Genomic DNA, 18,329 nt, shown 5'->3' on the forward strand with positions numbered 1-18,329 from the left:
GTGAAAACATGTTTTTAGAAATGTTGGCAAATGCATTGAAAATTAAATACAGAAGTATTTACAATCCTTAGTCAATGCATGTTAGAATCATCTTTGGCAGTGATTACAGCTGTGAGCCTTTCAGGGTAAGTCTCTTAAGAGCTTTGCACACCAGGATTGTACAATATTTGAACATTATTATTTTCAAAATTCTTCAAGCTCTGTCAAGTTGGTTGTTTATCATTGTTAGACAGCCATTTACAAGTCATAAATTATCAAGACGATTTAAGTCAAAACTGTAACTAGGCCAATCAGGAACATTCAGTGTCGTCTTGGTAAGCAACTCCAGTGTATATTTGGCCTTGTGTTTTAGGTTATTGTCCTGCTGAAAGGTAAATTTGTCTTCCAGTGTCTGTTGGAAAGCAGACTGAACCAGGTTTTCCTCTAGGATTTTGCCTGTGCTTAACTCTATTCCATTTATTTTTGTCCTCAAAAACTCTGTAGTCCTTGCCGATGACAAGCATACCCATAACATGATGCAGGACATGATGTACATTTATTTGCCAAATTTTTGGCCGTTTTACTTTAGTACCTTATTGCCTTATTTTTTATTCTGTATAGGCTTCCTTTTCACTCTGTCATTTAGGTTAGTATTGTGGAGTAACTACAATGTTGTTGATCCAGCCTCAGTTTTCTCCTATCACAACCATTAAACTCAGTAACTGTTTTAAAGTCACCATTGGCCCCATGGTGAAATCCCTGAGCGGTTTCCTTCCTCTCTGGCAACTGAGTAAGGAAGGACGCCTGTATCTTTGTAGTGACTGGGTCTATCGATACACCATCCAAAGTGTAATTAATAACTTTACTCATCTACCAATAGGTGCCCTTCTTTGCAAGGCATTGGAAAACCTCCCTGGTCTATGAGGTTGAATCTGTGTTTGAAATTCACTGCTCGACTGAGGGACCTTACTGATAATTGTTTATGTGGGGTACAGAGATGAGCTAGTCATTAAAAAATAATGTTAAACACTATTATTGTATATAGAGTGAGTCCATGCAACTTATTATGTGACTTGTTAAGAAACTTTTTTACTCCTGAACTTATTTAGGCTTGCCATAACAAAGGGGTTGAATACTTATTGACTCAAGACATTTCAGCTTTTCATTTTTAATTAATTTGTAAACATTTCTGAAAACATAATTCCACTTTGATATTATGGGTTATTGTGTGTAGGCCAGTGACACAAAATCTCAATGTAATACATTTTAAATTCAGGCTGTAACACAACAAAATGTGGAAAAAGTCAAGGGGTATGAATACTTTCTGAAGGCACTGAAACACTGCATTGCACTGAAACATTGGACCCAAATATGAATATTTTAAGGGCTGGTCACATGCTTGGACCAAGCAAGTCCTCATGAGGCATTGATACAGCTTATATCATTCTAATGATATACAATTGCAATTTATAATACATATAATCATTACACTAACATACATACAGGTATTCTATACAAAGACTTAGAATAAGCAGTGAGTTGTATTTTGAGTGGACACATGAGCAGTGTAGTGTATAGTACACTCTTAGAAAAAAAGGTGCTTTCTAGAACCTAAAAGGGATTTTCAGCTGTCCCCATAGGAGAACCCTTTGAAGAACCCTTTTTGGTTTCAGGTAGAACCCTTTTGATTCCAGGTAGAACCCTTTTCGGTTCCATTTAGAATCCCTTCCACAGAGTTCTACATGGAATCCAAAAGGGTTCTTCTTAGAACCAAAAAGGGTTCTACCTGGAACCAAAAATATTTATATATCCTATGGTGACGGCCAAAGAACCCTTTTGGAACCCTTTTTTCTAAGATTGTAGGGCTTGGTAGACTTTAGGGTAGTGTTATGAACAGAAAGCCTGTAGGTTCAGTGTAGTTTATAGTAGGGCTTGGTAGACTGTAGGATAGTGTTATGAACAGAAAGCCTGTAGGTTCAGTGTAGTTTATAGTAGGGCTTGGTAGACTGTAGGATAGTGTTATGAACAGGAAGCCTGTAGGAGCAGTGTAGTTTATAGTAGACTGTAGGATAGTGTTATGAACAGGAAGCCTGTAGGAGCAGTGTAGTTTATAGTAGGGCTTGGTAGACTGTAGGATAGTGTTATGAACAGGAAGCCTGTAGGTTCAGTGTAGTTTATAGTAGGGCTTGGTAGACTGTAGGATAGTGTTATGAACAGGAAGCCTGTAGGTTCAGTTTAGTTTATAGTAAGGTTTGGTAGACTGTAGGATAGTGTTATGAACAGGAAGCCTACCAGTGACTCTTATGTTCCTCTGCCACCTTCTGAGTCCACTCCTCCAACATCTCATCTACATGAGGCCAGTTCTGAGAGAGAGAGAGAGAGAGAGAGAGAGAGAGAGAGAGAGAGAGAGAGAGAGAGAGAGAGAGAGAGAGAGAGAGAGAGAGAGAGAGAGAGAGAGAGAGAGAGAGGGAGAGAGAGAGAGAGAGAGAGAGAGAGAGAGAGAGAGGGGGAAGAGAGAGAGAGAGGGAGAGAGAGAGAGAGAGAGAGAGAGAGGGGGGAGAGAGAGAGAGGGGGGAGAGAGAGAGAGAGGGGGGAGAGAGAGAGAGAGAGGGAGAGAGAGAGCAATAGAGGGAGTGAAAGAGAAAGAAGCACATGGGGTTGGAGGGAGAGGGAGAGGGGAGGGGGAGGAGAGAGAGAGATGTAGCATAAAGTTTGGGAAGAAGAGAGGGGAGGTACAGACAGATAAAGAAAGAGAAAGCAAGCCAGGGAGGTATAGGGGGGTGACAGGGAAAAGAGTGATGGGGTGAAAGAGAAAGTGGACATTAATCTCTGCAGGACTAGAGCGAACAGAGAGAATGAGCTATATCAGATTACACACACAGCCTCCATATTTACCCCTTCAACACCCACTCACTACCCCTCCATTAGAGCACTCCATCACTGAGTTTGTGTGTGTGTGTTTGTGTGTTTCAGACCGGGAGAGAAAAATTACTCTATGCAGGCCTCAGATATCCATTGTCATCGCTCGCTCTCTCTTTCTGCCCCCTCCTCTATGTTTCTCTGTGCCCTATTAGTTTGTCTCTGTAACCACCTTTATCCTCTATCCCTCTCCTTCCTATATGCCTCTTCCTTTAACCTTTTCACATGTACCAACAAACAGGTGTGACCATTCTATAGTGGTCCCTGCAGCGTACGCTCAAACCGGTGTGATTAGAAAGCTTATTTAGAACGTCAGCATTTATAGCCACAAGGTTTTTTCACAGAAACATTTTGCACAAACACAGTCCTTACAAAGTTATGTCCTGAATGTGACCAGTTTATTTTTGGATGCAATGTTCAGACATTCACAGAAGTAGCGACTGCATACACAATCATCCAAACCGGAAAATGTAGGCTACATTAGTCCTAGCGCTAACTGAGGAAAGATTGAGGTAACACAAGGGGTCATATTTAGATAACTCTCGGCTGTCAGAAACCACAATATGACTTAGCTAATAGCAATTACTATTTATATTTCATCACATCATGGGTGAGCTCACCATTGATCGAAATAATTGAGTAAAACACTTTCTAGAAATCGAAAGTAATCCGACGATGAGTAGTTTGTGCGCAATGCTTGTTTTTTCGCGTCAACCAAAGATAATAATAGGAGACAAGATGAGTTTGGTCTGTTTGCAGTATGCATGTTGAAGGGGGTGTGTTGTCTACGATCATTCACTTCCCTTCATTCACATTCGGAAGTTTACCCTTCACCTCATTATAACATCTTTGGTCTGACAGACGTTTACGTGACACCCAGAATGCATTGTATAATGTCAACAAACATGGCGCCACACATAGCTGGCAAATAGCTTAGCATTAGCTCATTATAATCAGTACAAAAATTATTTTACACACATCCATTACAATCTATGCAATAATCGGAATGCATTATTTGTCACCAGTACTTCAAAACATGTGAATAAAACTGTAAATACATTATGCTCCATACATACAGTGGGGAGAACAAGTATTTGATACACTGCTGATTTTGCAGGTTTTCCTACTTACAAAGCATGTAGAGGTCTGTAATTTTTATCATAGGTACACTTCAACTGTGAGAGACGGAATCTAAAACAAAAATCCAGAAAATCACAATGTATGATTTCTAAGTAATTCATTTGCATTGTATTGCATGACATAAGTATTTGATACATCAGAAAAGCATAACTTAATATTTGGTACAGAAACCTTTGTTTGCAATTACAGAGATCATAAGTTTCCTGTAGGTCTTGACCAGGTTTGCACACACTGCAGCAGGGATTTTGGCCCACTCCTCCATACAGACCTTCTCCAGATCCTTCAGGTTTCGGGGCTGTCGCTGGGCAATACAGACTTTCAGCTCCCTCCAAAGATTTTCTATTGGGTTCAGGTCTGGAGACTGGCTAGGCCACTCCAGGACCTTGAGATGCTTCTTACGGAGCCACTCCTTAGTTGCCCTGGCTGTGTGTTTCGGGTCGTTGTCATGCTGGAAGACCCAGCAACGACCCATCTTCAATGCTCTTACTGAGGGAAGGAGGTTGTTGGCCAAGATCTCGCAATACATGGCCCCATCCATCCTCCCCTCAATACGGTGCAGTCGTCCTGTCCCCTTTGCAGAAAAGCATCCCCAAAGAATGATGTTTCCATCTCCATGCTTCACGGTTGGGATGGTGTTCTTGAGGTTGTACTCATCCTTCTTCTTCCTCCAAACACGGCGAGTGGAGTTTAGACCAAAAAGCTCTATTTTTGTCTCATTAGACCACATGACCTTCTCCCATTCCTTTTCTGGATCATCCAGATGGTCATTGGCAAACTTCAGATGGGCCTGGACATGCGCTGGCTTGAGCAGGGGGACCTTGCGTGCGCTGCAGGATTTTAATCCATGACGGCGTAGTGTGTTACTAATGGTTTTCTTTGAGACTGTGGTCCCAGCTCTCTTCAGGTTATTGACCAGGTCCTGCCGTGTAGTTCTGGGCTGATCCCTCACCTTCCTCATGATCATTGATGCCCCACAAGGTGAGATCTTGCATGGAGCCCCAGACAGAGGGTGATTGACCGTCATCTTGAACTTCTTCAATTTTCTAATAATTGCGCCAACAGTTGTTGCCTTCTCACCAAGCTGCTTGCCTATTGTCCTGTAGCCCATCCCAGCCTTGTGCAGGTCTACAATTTTATCCCTGATGTCCTTACACAGCTCTCTGGTCTTGGCCATTGTGGAGAGGTTGGAGTCTGTTTGATTGAGTGTGTGGACAGGTGTCTTTTATACAGGTAACGAGTTCAAACAGGTGCAGTTAATACAGGTAATGAGTGGAGAACAGGAGGGCTTCTTAAATAAAAACTAACAGGTCTGTGAGAGCCAGAATTCTTACTGGTTGGTAGGTGATCAAATACTTATGTCATGCAATAAAATGCTAATTAATTACTTTAAAATCATACAATGTGATTTTCTGGATTTGTGTTTTAGATTCTGTCTCTCACAGTTGAAGTGTACCTATGATAAAAATGACAGACCTCTACATGCTTTGTAAGTAGGAAAACCTGCAAAATCGGCAGTGTATCAAATACTTGTTCTCCCCACTGTACATACATACATACATACATACATACAGTGAGGGAAAAAAGTATTTTATCCCCTGCTGATTTTGTACGTTTGCCCACTGACAAAGACATGATCAGTCTATAATTTTAATGGTAGGTTTATTTGAACAGTGAGAGACAGAATAACAACAAAGAAATCCAGAAAAACGCATGTCCAAAATGTTATAAATTGATTTGCATTTTAATGAGGGAAATAAGTATTTGACCCCTCTGCAAAACATGACTTAGTACTTGGTGGCAAAACCCTTGTTGGCAATCACAGAGGTCAGACGTTTCTTGTAGTTGGCCACCAGGTTTGCACACATCTCAGGAGGGATTTTGTTCCACTCCTCTTTGCAGATCTTCTACAAGTCATTAAGGTTTCGAGGCTGACGTTTGGCAACTCGAACCTTCAGCTCCCTCCACAGATTTTCTATGGGATTAAGGTCTGGGGACTGGCTAGGCCACTCCAGGACCTTAATGTGCTTCTTCTTGAGCCACTCCTTTGTTGCCTTGGCCGTGTGTTTTGGGTCATTGTCATGCTGGAATACCCATCCACGACCCATTTTCAATGCCCTGGCTGAGGCAAGGAGGTTCTCACCCCAGATTTGACGGTACATGGCCCCGTCCATCGTCCCTTTGATGCAGTGAAGTTGTCCTGTCCCCTTAGCAGAAAAACACCCCCAAAGCATAATGTTTCCACCTCCATGTTTGACGGTGGGGATGGTGTTCTTGGGGTCATAGACAGCATTCCTCCTCCTCCAAACACGGCGAGTTGAGTTGATGATTTTGGTCTCATCTGACCACAACACTTTCACCCAGTTCTCCTCTGAATCATTCAGATGTTCATTGGCAAACTTCAGACGGGCCTGTATTTGTGCTTTCTTGAGCAGGGGGACCTTGCGGGCGCTGCAGGATTTCAGTCCTTCACGGCGTAGTGTGTTACCAATTGTTTTCTTGGTGACTATGGTCCCAGCTGCCTTGAGATCATTGACAAGATCCTCCCGTGTAGTTCTGGGCTGATTCCTCACCGTTCTCATGATCATTGCAACTCCACGAGGTGACATCTTGCATGGAGCCCCAGGCCGAGGGAGATTGACAGATCTTTTGTGTTTCTTCCATTTGCGAATAATCGCACCAACTGGTCTTGGCCATGGTGGAGAGTTTGGAATCTGATTGATTGGTTGCTTTTGTGGACAGGTGTCTTTTATACAGGTAACAAGCTGAGATTAGGAGCACTCCCTTTAAGAGTGTGCTCCTAATCTCAGCTCGTTACCTGTATAAAAGACACCTGGGAGACAGAAATCTTTGTGATTGAGAGGGGGTCAAATACTTATTTCTTATTAAAATGCAAATCAATTTATAACATTTTTGACATGCGTTTTTCTGGATTTATGTTGTTGTCTCTCCCTGTTCAAATAAACCTACCATTAACATTATAGACTGATAATTTCTTTGTCAGTGGGCAAACGTACAAAATCAGCAGGGGATCAAATACTTTTTTCCCTCACTGTACATACAGTACCAGTCAAAAGTTTGGACACACCTACTCATTCAAGGGTTTTTCTTTATTTTTTACTATTTTCTACATTGTAGAATAATAGTGAAGACATCAAAACTATGAAATAACACATATCGAATCATGTAGTAACCAAAAAAAGTGTTAAACAAATCAAAATATATTTTAATAGCCACCCTTTGCCTTGATGACAGCTTTGCACAAGCTTGGCATTCTCTCAACCAGCTTCATGAGGTAGTCACCTGGAATGCATTTCAATTAACAGGTGTGCCTTGTTAAAAGGGGGGGGTTATACAGAACATAGCCCTATTTGGTAAAAGACCAAATCCATATTATGACAAGAACAGTTCAAATAAGTAAAGAGAAACGACAGTTCTACTGTATGCTACAATAGAAACGACAACACGATATACAGAAAATAAGGCACTTACTTTGATTGGAACGCACACATGTCCAAAGGTATTATTTGTAAGGAAAACAACAAGGAAGACAATGCTAGCGCCAACCAGAAAATGTTCCAATTCGTGCAAGACTGCGCAAATGTCTGCATACTTGATCTGCGGAAACACTGGGGAGGTGCTTGGGCTCTCCTCGAAGAGAGAAGTTTGTCCGGCTCAGTAAAGCCTCAAACATAAATTGTCCACAACGCGGAAATGGGCTACTTGTATGTGAATTAATGAGGAGGCAGAACACACCTCAATTCAAACTGTTGTTAGAAAATAAAACTTGTTCGAAAATAATTTGAAATTGACAAGTTGAAACATAGCCTACAGATAATTAGCAGGCGGCGTGTGTTAACTGTCCTGTTGCGTAACAATCACATTTTGGAACAGTGAGTGCATTCTGACATCACGTGCATAAAACAACTCAGTTAGAGATATTTGGAACTCACATGTGAAAAGGTTAATTCTCACTCTCTCTACTACCCCTCCTTTCTCCCCCCCCACACACACACACTCACCTCTTCCTCTTTCTTCCTGCCTCTCAGTTCATCTCTCCCTCCCTCCATCTCTCCCTCTCCCTCCCCCTCTCTAAGCAGGGCCTCTTGTCTGTCTTGTCTCTGTGTCAGTCAGGTATGCAGGTAGAACACAGGAGGAGGACGTACACAGGAGAGCTAGGAATCTGTGGCCTCAGGCTACACACGCAAGCACTCACTCACTCATGCACACACACCTGAGCTTGAAAAACTTCTGAGACAGGCAACATCAAACATACACACATCAAACATACACCTGAGAATACCTACTGAGAGCACACACACCTGAACACTGAAAAACATATACGATCACACACACACACACACACACACACACACACACTGAGAGGTGTAGTGTGAGGGTTGACTCACCACTGGGAAGAGCACATACTCCCTGAGGAAGTCCTGAGACAGGAACTGTGTGAAATCCCCAAAATCAGCTATAAGAGAGGAGAGAACACACTGAGATCTACACTCAACTCTACACACACTGAGATCTACACTCTACACACACTGAGATCTACACTCAACTCTACACACACTGAGATCTACACTCAACTCTACACACACTGAGATCTACACTCTACACACACTGAGATCTACACTCAACTCTACACACACTGAGATCTACACTCAACTCTACACACACTGATATCTACACTCAACTCTACACACACTGACATCTACACTCTACACACACTGAGATCTACACTCAACTCTATACACACTGAGATCTACACTCAACTCTACACACACTGAGATCTACACTCAACTCTAAACACACTGAGATCTACACTCAACTCACCAACTCATTGACATGAAACACATGGATAGAGTTCCAGTAACTTTCCCCAGATTCCCAGGTTTGCAGAAATCCTTATTGGAGAATTACAGATTTCCTACTTATTCCCTCCTAATTCTGTGAATCTTCCAACTGGGATTTCAGGAAAACCTGGGAATTTAGGCAAAGTTCATGGAATTTTGCAACCCTACACATGGAAAACATACATCATCTAAGGATGGTATACGCTCTTAGAAAAAAAGGTGCTATTAGAACCTGAAAGGGTTCTTCAGCTGTCCCCATAGGTAGAACCCTTTTGGTTCCAGGTAGAACCCTTTTGGGTTCTATGTTGAACCCTTTCCTTTTGGAACCCTTTTTTTCTAAGAGTGTACTCTCAAGGATATATGAACTATAAAACACAAGAGGGAAACACATTCAATAGGCATGGACAGGAACTGTAGTCTGACGACCTCAAAGACACATAGAAACTACAAACCCTAATAGTACCTACAGTATCTGTAGCAGGCATGCTCATGTCATAACCCAGCCATACACACATACCCCTGGCCTTGTGATGTCTTGTTGGGGTTTGGGTCTATCTTGGTTAATCCTACCCAACCTTCCATTGATAAAAGGATATTACATACAGCTACTGTCTGTCTGGATAATGTACAGTACTATCTCCAGATATACAGAGGTAGCTACATCCTTTAGGGCTGCTCTAATGTAATGTAATGTATGTCTGACATAGAGGGGTGTAGTGTAGAATCTGTCCTCCCTACAGATAAGGTTCTTCCTGCCTTGGCTAACCTTGGTGTTAGCGATAAGCTAACGACTGTTTACATTCTCCCCTGAGACACAGGGCCCAGGGACAGCAGGAGAGAGAGTGTGTGTGTTTGTGTTGCGGGGTTGGAAGATTAGTGTGCATGCATGTGCGTGCGTGTGTTTGTGTGTGTGTGTTGGGGAAAGGAATCCTGATAGGAACTCAAGTGGACTCAGCTCTTCTGGCGGTATGCAGCCATATTAGGTAGTGAACCCAGGATGAGCTAAGAAAGTGTGAGTCTCTCTCTCTATCTCCCTCTGGACTTAGGGTTTAAGTAGGACATAAAACGAGGTTAGTGGTAAAGCAATGGGGTATACTCCTGTGTGTACTCTGTCTTACCTTGCACTGCTAGGCCTGCTAGTCTGATGCCCTGCTCTACAGTACAGTGGAGACGTCCATCCAGCACCTCCTTCTTCACCTGCAGGTAGTACTGATACCTAGCGAGAAGAGAAGTGTCACATACTGACAGCTCAAAACACACAGTAAGGGAGTTACTAAACACAAGAAGAAAGCAACATACAGATGTAGGATCTTAATTTGCAGCAACAGGAAATGTGAATTATTATTTGGATTATAATTAATGGACATTTTTTTAGGTCTTCATCAAGTATGACATTTCTAAGTGGAAATTACAAATTTCAGAAACCTTTTAAAACCTCAAATACACGTTTTACATTTCCTGCATTGCAAGAACGTTATCCTGCAACAGGGTGCTCAAATTAAGATCCTGTAGAAATGTTACCTGTAAACTCCGGTAGTACTAGCACCGGAAATATTACCACACTGTTGTTGTTTCAAAATTACTAGGAATAAGTGAATCACTACTATGGAGGGTTGTAGCCGCCAGTTTGTGCAACACTGACTCATGTTCTTGGTTGGAGTTATGCACCAGCTATGGCTAGCTGTGGCTGTGCTAGAGTTATGACTGTGGGTTGGAGCAGAGTGCTAGCTAGGTAGTCTCGGAAATCCCAAACCTAGGGCAGCGAAGCTGGAACATTGGTACATTGGAGACAACGCATCTGTCTAGAGCAGTGGTATTCAAAGTCGGGGTCGTGGGGGAACTGCAGTGTGGTCACAAAACAAAACAAAATTAAAAGTACAGATTCTTGTATGGGACAATATACAAACGCTTTTGAGAAAGATCACTTGAAAAATACAATTGTATTGAATAAATGTATTTATTGGTTTCTTTTCATTTTTATACATTATGAAAATCGAACACATTGAAGGTTATTTTTAATGTAAAAATCAAAATGTACCGATTTTAAGGTTGTTTCATTAGATTTGGGGTGGGTTTGTGAGGGGTCCCCTCTGAAAAAGTTTGAATACCACTGGTCTAGAAAGACTACTAGCTAGGGCTAGGTGGGGCTGGGCTAGTGTTATGACTGTGGGTGGCTCGGCCACTGGTTTGCCAGAGGTAAGTTGATATGATACTTTTCAGACTTGGCCCAGAGCGACCTTCACAGAGTGTGGTTAGAGTGCCAAAATAAAGTGAAAGAACAGGACGAAACGTCCAGCTTTTCAGGGATTCCAGATCATGTTTTCCCCATTTTTAGCCTTGATTCAATTTTGTGTTTGACTTTTGGGCAGGGTGAAGTAGTCACAAAAGGCCACACATTAGAGAAGAGGGAGTGAAAGAGAGGGAATGGGAGAGAGAGAGAATGAGGGAAAGAGAGAGGGGAGTTAATGAGAGAGGGAGGCGTAGAGAAGGAATGTGTGAGAGAAAGTTAAAACGGTCCATTATCAAAACAGAGCAGTGTCAGGGGTGAGTCCAGCTGACCAGTTTCAGCTACACAGAACTTGCTGGTTTCCTGTTTGTTACCATGGCTACCACAGTGCGTGTTTCCACTGGAGGCTGTGAGACACCTTTACACACGCACGCATGCACAAACACACGCACACACACACACACACACACACACACACACACACACACACACACACACACACACACACACACACACACACACACACACACACACACACACATACACACACACACACACACACAGGGCAGTGGGGAGTTCATTGGGGAACATGCATCAGGCTGTATATGCCAGAGTCTACAAACTGTGGTCTGGAAATCACCAAGCCATCCCTGCATGCTTAGTCACTCCAGCCTGCTATAGACAAGTGCAGCTCTGTTCAGTTCAGCCACACAGGGGAAGTCCAGGGATAACCCATAGAGAGAGAATGTCAGGAGCGAGACTTGTTAAAGTCAAGTGTCAACTAGAAACCACTATCATATGCCACGGTCTTACTGTGTTCTTAACTTTCTTTGTCTCTCTACCTTACTTTATCATTCTCAAACTCTTCTCTATTCCTGTCTCTCTCTCTCTCCCCTGCCTTGTCTCCCTTTCTCTCTTTCTTTTCTCACCTATATCTCCCTCTTCCCCCCTCTCTCTCCTCGCTCTCTCCCTCTCGTCTCTCTGGTTCTTTTTTTAGCTCCACTGTGTGTACTCGGGATCTATAATCTGACCGCGCCCTCCTCCCTCACCCTGTCATTACACCGGTTAGCTGAGCTGCCATTCTGTTCCCCTGGCAACCCTCTAATTAGCTAACCCCTGGATGGGGAGGAGCCCACTGTGGTCAAGTGGGCGGTGCTTCAGCAGGAAAACACTGCAGAGGTTCTGGAATGGGTTCTAGTTATGTTGAGTGAACGTTCCCTCAACGCTTAACACCCTCTTGGGTCAGAGGGGAAATGGTGTCTTGGTGCGGCTGTCTCTTTCTCATTGGCAGAAGGATAACAAAATGATGATGTTTATATTTATATATGTGAGCAGCCATGGCAGAGTGGCAGACTGTAGACATGATGATTGAGAAGCAAGCCGGGCCACTTAAAGTAGACCGTCTTCAGCACAATTACATCTCTTAAGGGATAAATGAAGTTTTATAGATTTGAATTGAATCAGATTGAAAGAGAGCATGAAATAGTCATATACAGTCCTTAGGGCCAACAGTGTCTGCTGGTTGATTTTTATCTCACCTGGTTGGTTACTCAGGCTTAGAAAACCAGCTGTTTAGGTCACACCTGGTATTAGGGCGTTATGGCTAAAATATCATATCACAATATTTTCCTCATTTTCGACGGTATGACGGTATTTTGTTTTTTAATAATAAAAGTTCTAAATATACTTCATGAGTAGTGCATGACACTAGGGTGGCAACAAATATACAGTGCCTTCGGAAAGTATTCAGAACCCTTGACTGTTTCCACATTTTATTACATTACAGCCGTATTCTAAAATGGATTAAATAAATAAAAATCCCCAGCAATCAACACACAATACCCCATAATGACGAAGCGAAAACAGTTTTTTTGACATTTTTGCAAATGTATAATATTTAAAAACAGAAATACCTTATTTACATAAGTATTCAGACCCTTTGCTATGAGACTCGAAATTGAGCTCAGGTGCATCCTGTTTCCATTGATCATCCTTGAGATGTTTCTACAACTTGATTGGAATCCACCTGTGGTAAATTCAATTGATTGGACATAATTTGGAAAGGCACACACCTGTCTATATAAGGTCCCACAGTTGACAGTGCATGTCAGAGAAAAAACCAAGCCATGAGGTCGAAGGAATTGTCCGTAGAGCTCAGAGACAGGATTGTGTTGAGGCACGGATCTGGGGAAGGGTACCAAAAATGTTTGCAGCATTGAAGGTCCCCAAGAACACAGTAACCTCCATCATTCTTAAATGGAAGAAGTTTGGAACCACCAAGGCTCTTCCTAGAGCTGGCCACCTGGCCAAACTAAGCAATCTGGGGAGAAGGGCCTTGGTCATGGAGGTGACCAAGAACCCGATGGTCACTCTGACAGAGCTCTAGATTTCCTCTGTGGAGATGGGAGAAACTTCCAGAAGGACAACCATCTCTGCAGCACTCCCACCAATCAGGCCTTTATGGTAGAGTGGCCAGACGGAAGCCACTCCTCAGTAAAAGGCACATGACAACCCGCTTGGAGTTTGCCAAAAGGCACCTAAAGACTCTCAGACAATGAGAAACAAGATGCTCTGGTCTGATGAAACCAAGATTGAACTCTTTGGCCTGAATGCCAAGCGTCATGTCTGGAGGAAACCTGGCACCATCCCTACGGTGAAGCATGGTGGTGGCAGCATTATGCTGTGGAGATGTTTTTCAGCGGCAGGGACTGGGAGACTAGTCAGGATCGAGGAAAAGATTAATGGAGCAAAGTACAGAGAGATCCTTGATGAAAACCTGCTTCAGAGCACTCAGGACCTCAGACTGGGGAGAAGGTTCACCTTCCAACAGGATAACGACCCTAAGCACACAGCCAAGACGACGCAGGAGTGGCTTCGGGACAAGTCTCTGAATGTCCTTGATTGGCCCAGCCAGAGCCCGGACTAGAACCCGATCGAACATCTCTGGAGACACCTGAAAATAGCTGTGCAGCAATGCTCCCCATCCAACCTGAGAGGATCTGCAGAGAAGAATGGGAGAGACTCCCCAAATACAGGTGTGCCAAGCTTGTAGCGTCATACCCAAGAAGACTCGAAGGCTGTAATCGCTGCCAAAGGCGCTTCAACAAAGTACTGAGTAAAGGGTCTGAATACTTGTGTAAATGTCATATTTCTGTTTTTTACATTTCTAAAAACCTGTTTTTGGTTTGTTATTATGGGGTATTGTGTGTAGATTGATGAGGGAAAAAAACAATTTAATCCATTTTAGAATAAGACTAACATAACAAAATGTGGAAAAAGTCAAGGGGTCTGAATACTTTCCGAATGCACTGTATATACAAAAGTATTTGGACACCCCTTCAAATTAGTGGATAGGATGCCACCTTTGCAACAAGTCAGTTCGTCAAATTTCTGCCCTGCTAGAGCTGCCCCGGTCAACTGTAAGTGCTGTTATTGCGAAGTGGAAATGTCTAAGAGCAACAACGGCTCAGCCGCGAAGTGGTAGGCCTCACAAGCTCACGGGACCGCAGAGTCCTGAAGTGCGTACAAATTGTCTGACCTCGGTTGCAACACTCGCTACAGAGTTCCAAACTGCCTCTGAAAGCAATGTCAGCACAATAACTGTTTGTCGGGAGCTTCATGAAATGGGTTTCTATGGCTGAGTAGCCACACACAAGCCTAAGATCACCATGCGGAATGCCAAGCGTCGGCTGGAGTGGTGTAAAGCTTGTCACCATTGGACTCGTCACCATTGGACGTGTGGAAACGCGTTCTCTGGAGTGATGAATCACGCTTCCAGAGGGAAAAAAACTCTAGACCACCTTTACTCCACACACAGAGACGCATACAAAGCTCTCCCTCGCCCTCCATTTGGCAAATATGACCATAACTCTATCCTCCTGATTCCTGCTTATAAGCAAAAACTAAAGCAGGAAGCACCAGTGACTCGGTTAATAAAAAAGTGGTCAGATGACGCAGATGCTAAGCTACAGGACTGTTTTGCTAGCACAGACTGGAACATGTTCCGGGATTCTTCAGACAGCATTGAGGAGTACACCACATCAGTCACTGGCTTCATCAATAAGTGCATCGATGATGTCGTCCCCACAGTGACCGTACGTACATACCCCAACCAGAAGCCATGGATTACAGGAAACATCCGCACTGAGCTAAAGGGTAGAGCTGCCGCTTTCAAGGAACGGGACTCTAACCCGGACGCTTATAAGAAATCCCGCTATGACCTCCGACGAACCATCAAACAGGCAAAGAGTCAATACAGGACTAAGATTGAATCGTACTACACTGGCTCTGACGCTCGTCGGATGTGGCAGGGCTTGAAAACTATCACAGACTACAAAGGGAAGCACAGCCGCGAGCTGCCCAGTGACACAAGCCTACCAGACGAGCTAAACCACTTCTATGCTCGCTTCGAGGCAAGCAACACTGAAGCATGCATGAGAGCACCAGCTGTTCCGGATGACTATGTGATCACGCTCTCCGTAGCCGATGTGAGTAAGACTTTTAAGCAGGTCAACATTCACAAGGCCGCAGGGCTAGACGGATTACCAGGACGTGTACTCCGAGCATGTGCTGACCAACTGGCAAGTGTCTTCACTGACATTTTCAACATGTCCCTGACTGAGTCTGTAATACCAACATGTTTCAAGCGGACCACCATAGTCCCCGTGCCCAAGGACTCTAAGATAACCTGCCTAAATGACTACCGACCCGTAGCACTGACGTCTGTAGCCATGAAGTGCTTTGAAAGGCTGGTCATGGCTCACATCAACAGCATTATCCCAGAAACCCTGGACCCACTCCAATTTGCATACCGCCCCAACAGATCCACAGATTATGCAATCTCTATTGCACTCCACACTGCCCTTTCCCACCTGGACAAGAGGAACACCTACGTGAGAATGCTATTCATTGACTACAGCTCAGCATTCAACACCATAGTGCCCTCTAAGCTCATCACTAAGCTAAGGATCCTGGGACTAAACACCTCCCTCTGCAACTGGATCCTGGACTTCCTGACGGGCCGCCCCCAGGTGGTAAGGGTAGGTAACAACACATCTGCCACACTGATCCTCAACACGGGGGCCCCTCAGGGGTGCGTGCTCAGTCCCCTCCTGTACTCTCTGTTCACCCATGACTGCATGGCCAGGCACGACTCCAACACCATCATTAAGTTTGCCGACGACACAACAGTGGTAGGCCTGATCACCGAAAACGATGAGACAGCCTATAGGGAGGAGGTCAGAGACCTGGCCGTGTGGTGCCAGGACAACAACCTCTCCCTCAACGTGACCAAGACAAAGGAGATGATTGTGGACTACAGGAAAAAAAAGAGGACTGAGCACGCCCCCATTCTCATCGACGGGGCTGTAGTGGAACAGGTTGAGAGCTTCAAGTTCCTTGGTGTCCACATCACCAACGAACTATCATGGTCCAAACACACCAAGACAGTCGTGAAGAGGGCAAGACAAAGCCTATTCCCCCTCAGGAGACTGAAAAGATTTGGCATGGGTCCTCAGATCCTCACAAAATTCTACAGCTGCACCATCGAGAGCATCCTGACTGGTTGGATCACCGCCTGGTATGGCAACTGCTTGGCCTCCAACCGCAAGGCACTACAGAGGGTAGTGCGTACGGCCCAGTACATCACTGGGGCCAAGCTTCCTGCCATCCAGGACCTCTATACCAGGCGGTGTCAGAGGAAGGCCCTCAAAATTGTCAAAGACTCCAGCCACCCTAGTCATAGACTGTTCTCTCTGCTACCGCACGGCAAGCGGTACCGGAGTGCCAAGTCTAGGTCCAAAAGACTTCTCAACAGCTTCTACCCCCAAGCCATAAGACTCCTGAACAGCTAATCATGGCTACCCGGACTATTTGCACTGCCCCCCCCACCCCATCCTTTTTACGCTGCTGCTACTCTGTTAATTATTTATGCATAGTCACTTTAACTCTACCCACATGTACATATTACCTCAACTACCTCAACTAGCCGGTGCCCCCGCACATTGACTCTGCAACGGTACCCCCCTGTATATATAGCCTCTTGTCACTTTATTTTACTCTTTTTTCTCTCAACACTTTTTTTGTTGTTGTTTTATTTTTACTTTTTTTGTAAAAAATAAATGCACTGTTGGTTAAGGGCTGTAAGTAAGCATTTCACTGTGATGTCTGCACCTGTTGTATTCGGCGCATGTGACCAATAAAATTTTATTTTATTTTATTTGATCTGGCAGTCTGACGGACAAATCTGGGTTTGGCAGATGTCAGGAGAACGCAACTTGCCCGAATGCATAGTGCAAACTGTAAAGTTTGGTGGAGGAGGAATAATGGTCTGGGGCTGTTTTTTATGGTTCGGGCTAGGCCCCTTAGTTCCAGTGAAGGGAAATCTTAATGCTACAGCATACAATGGCATTCTAGATTATTCTGTGCTTCCAAATTTGTGGCAACAGTTTGGGGAAGGCCTTTTCCTGTTTCAGCATGATAATGCCCCCGTGCACAAAGCGAGGTCCCATACAGAAATGGTTTGTCGAGATCGGTGTGGAAGAATTTGACTGGTCTTCTTAAATTTTGTTTAACAAAAATAAGAAACCTGCAATATTCAGATCTGCATCCAGATCGTTAACCCTCTGCGCCACCAGGGGATAGCTGTGGCATTGCAGAGTTTTTTCAGTCTAATATGGTTAATCAGAACACAGAACACAATTTCTGAGTTATTAAAATGTTCCCATCCTCTTCATATGCTGTGTATTTGTAACACAGTATTTTATGATTTTGCTTTTTGCTATTGCACTTTACATTTTTTTCTTAATTTCTTTAGGGGGTAGATCAGCTTTAATATTGCAGATAGATTGTGGCTTGATAGAAGCCACAATCTATCTGCAATATTAAAGCTGATCTACCCCCTAAAAAAATATATTTCTTTATATATATTTTCCTTTATTATTTTCCCCTAACCCTACCACCCCTACCCTAGTTGGAGTAAACTAATGGACAACTAAACTTAGGCTTCTACATACAGTGAGGGAAAAAAGTATTTGATCCCCTGCTGATTTTGTACGTTTGCCCACTGACAAAGAAATGATCAGTCTATAATTTTAATGGTATGTTTATTTGAACAGTGAGAGACAGAATAACAACAAAAAATCCAGAAAAACGCATGTCAAAAATGTTATGAATTGATTTGCATTTTAATGAGGGAAATAAGTATT

The 18,329-nt window shown here is 43.6% G+C and overlaps 1 protein-coding gene across 1 annotated transcript in view; it reads right to left on the minus strand.

Annotated features, from left to right (window-relative positions):
• LOC121548815 (tyrosine-protein phosphatase non-receptor type 14-like) overlaps positions 1–18,329 on the minus strand; it is a 98,601-nt gene that overhangs the window by 20,816 nt on the left and 59,456 nt on the right. Inside the window, exons 4-6 of the mRNA XM_045210214.1 lie at positions 10,016–10,113; positions 8,445–8,512; positions 2,272–2,342 (exon numbers count right to left, since the gene is read on the minus strand). Of these exons, the coding sequence (XP_045066149.1) occupies positions 2,272–2,342; positions 8,445–8,512; positions 10,016–10,113 (237 nt within the window). The remainder of the gene's footprint in view (positions 1–2,271; positions 2,343–8,444; positions 8,513–10,015; positions 10,114–18,329) is intronic.

The sequence above is a fragment of the Coregonus clupeaformis genome, chromosome 33, assembly GCF_020615455.1.
Source record: "Coregonus clupeaformis isolate EN_2021a chromosome 33, ASM2061545v1, whole genome shotgun sequence".
Classification (NCBI taxonomy): domain Eukaryota; kingdom Metazoa; phylum Chordata; class Actinopteri; order Salmoniformes; family Salmonidae; genus Coregonus; species Coregonus clupeaformis.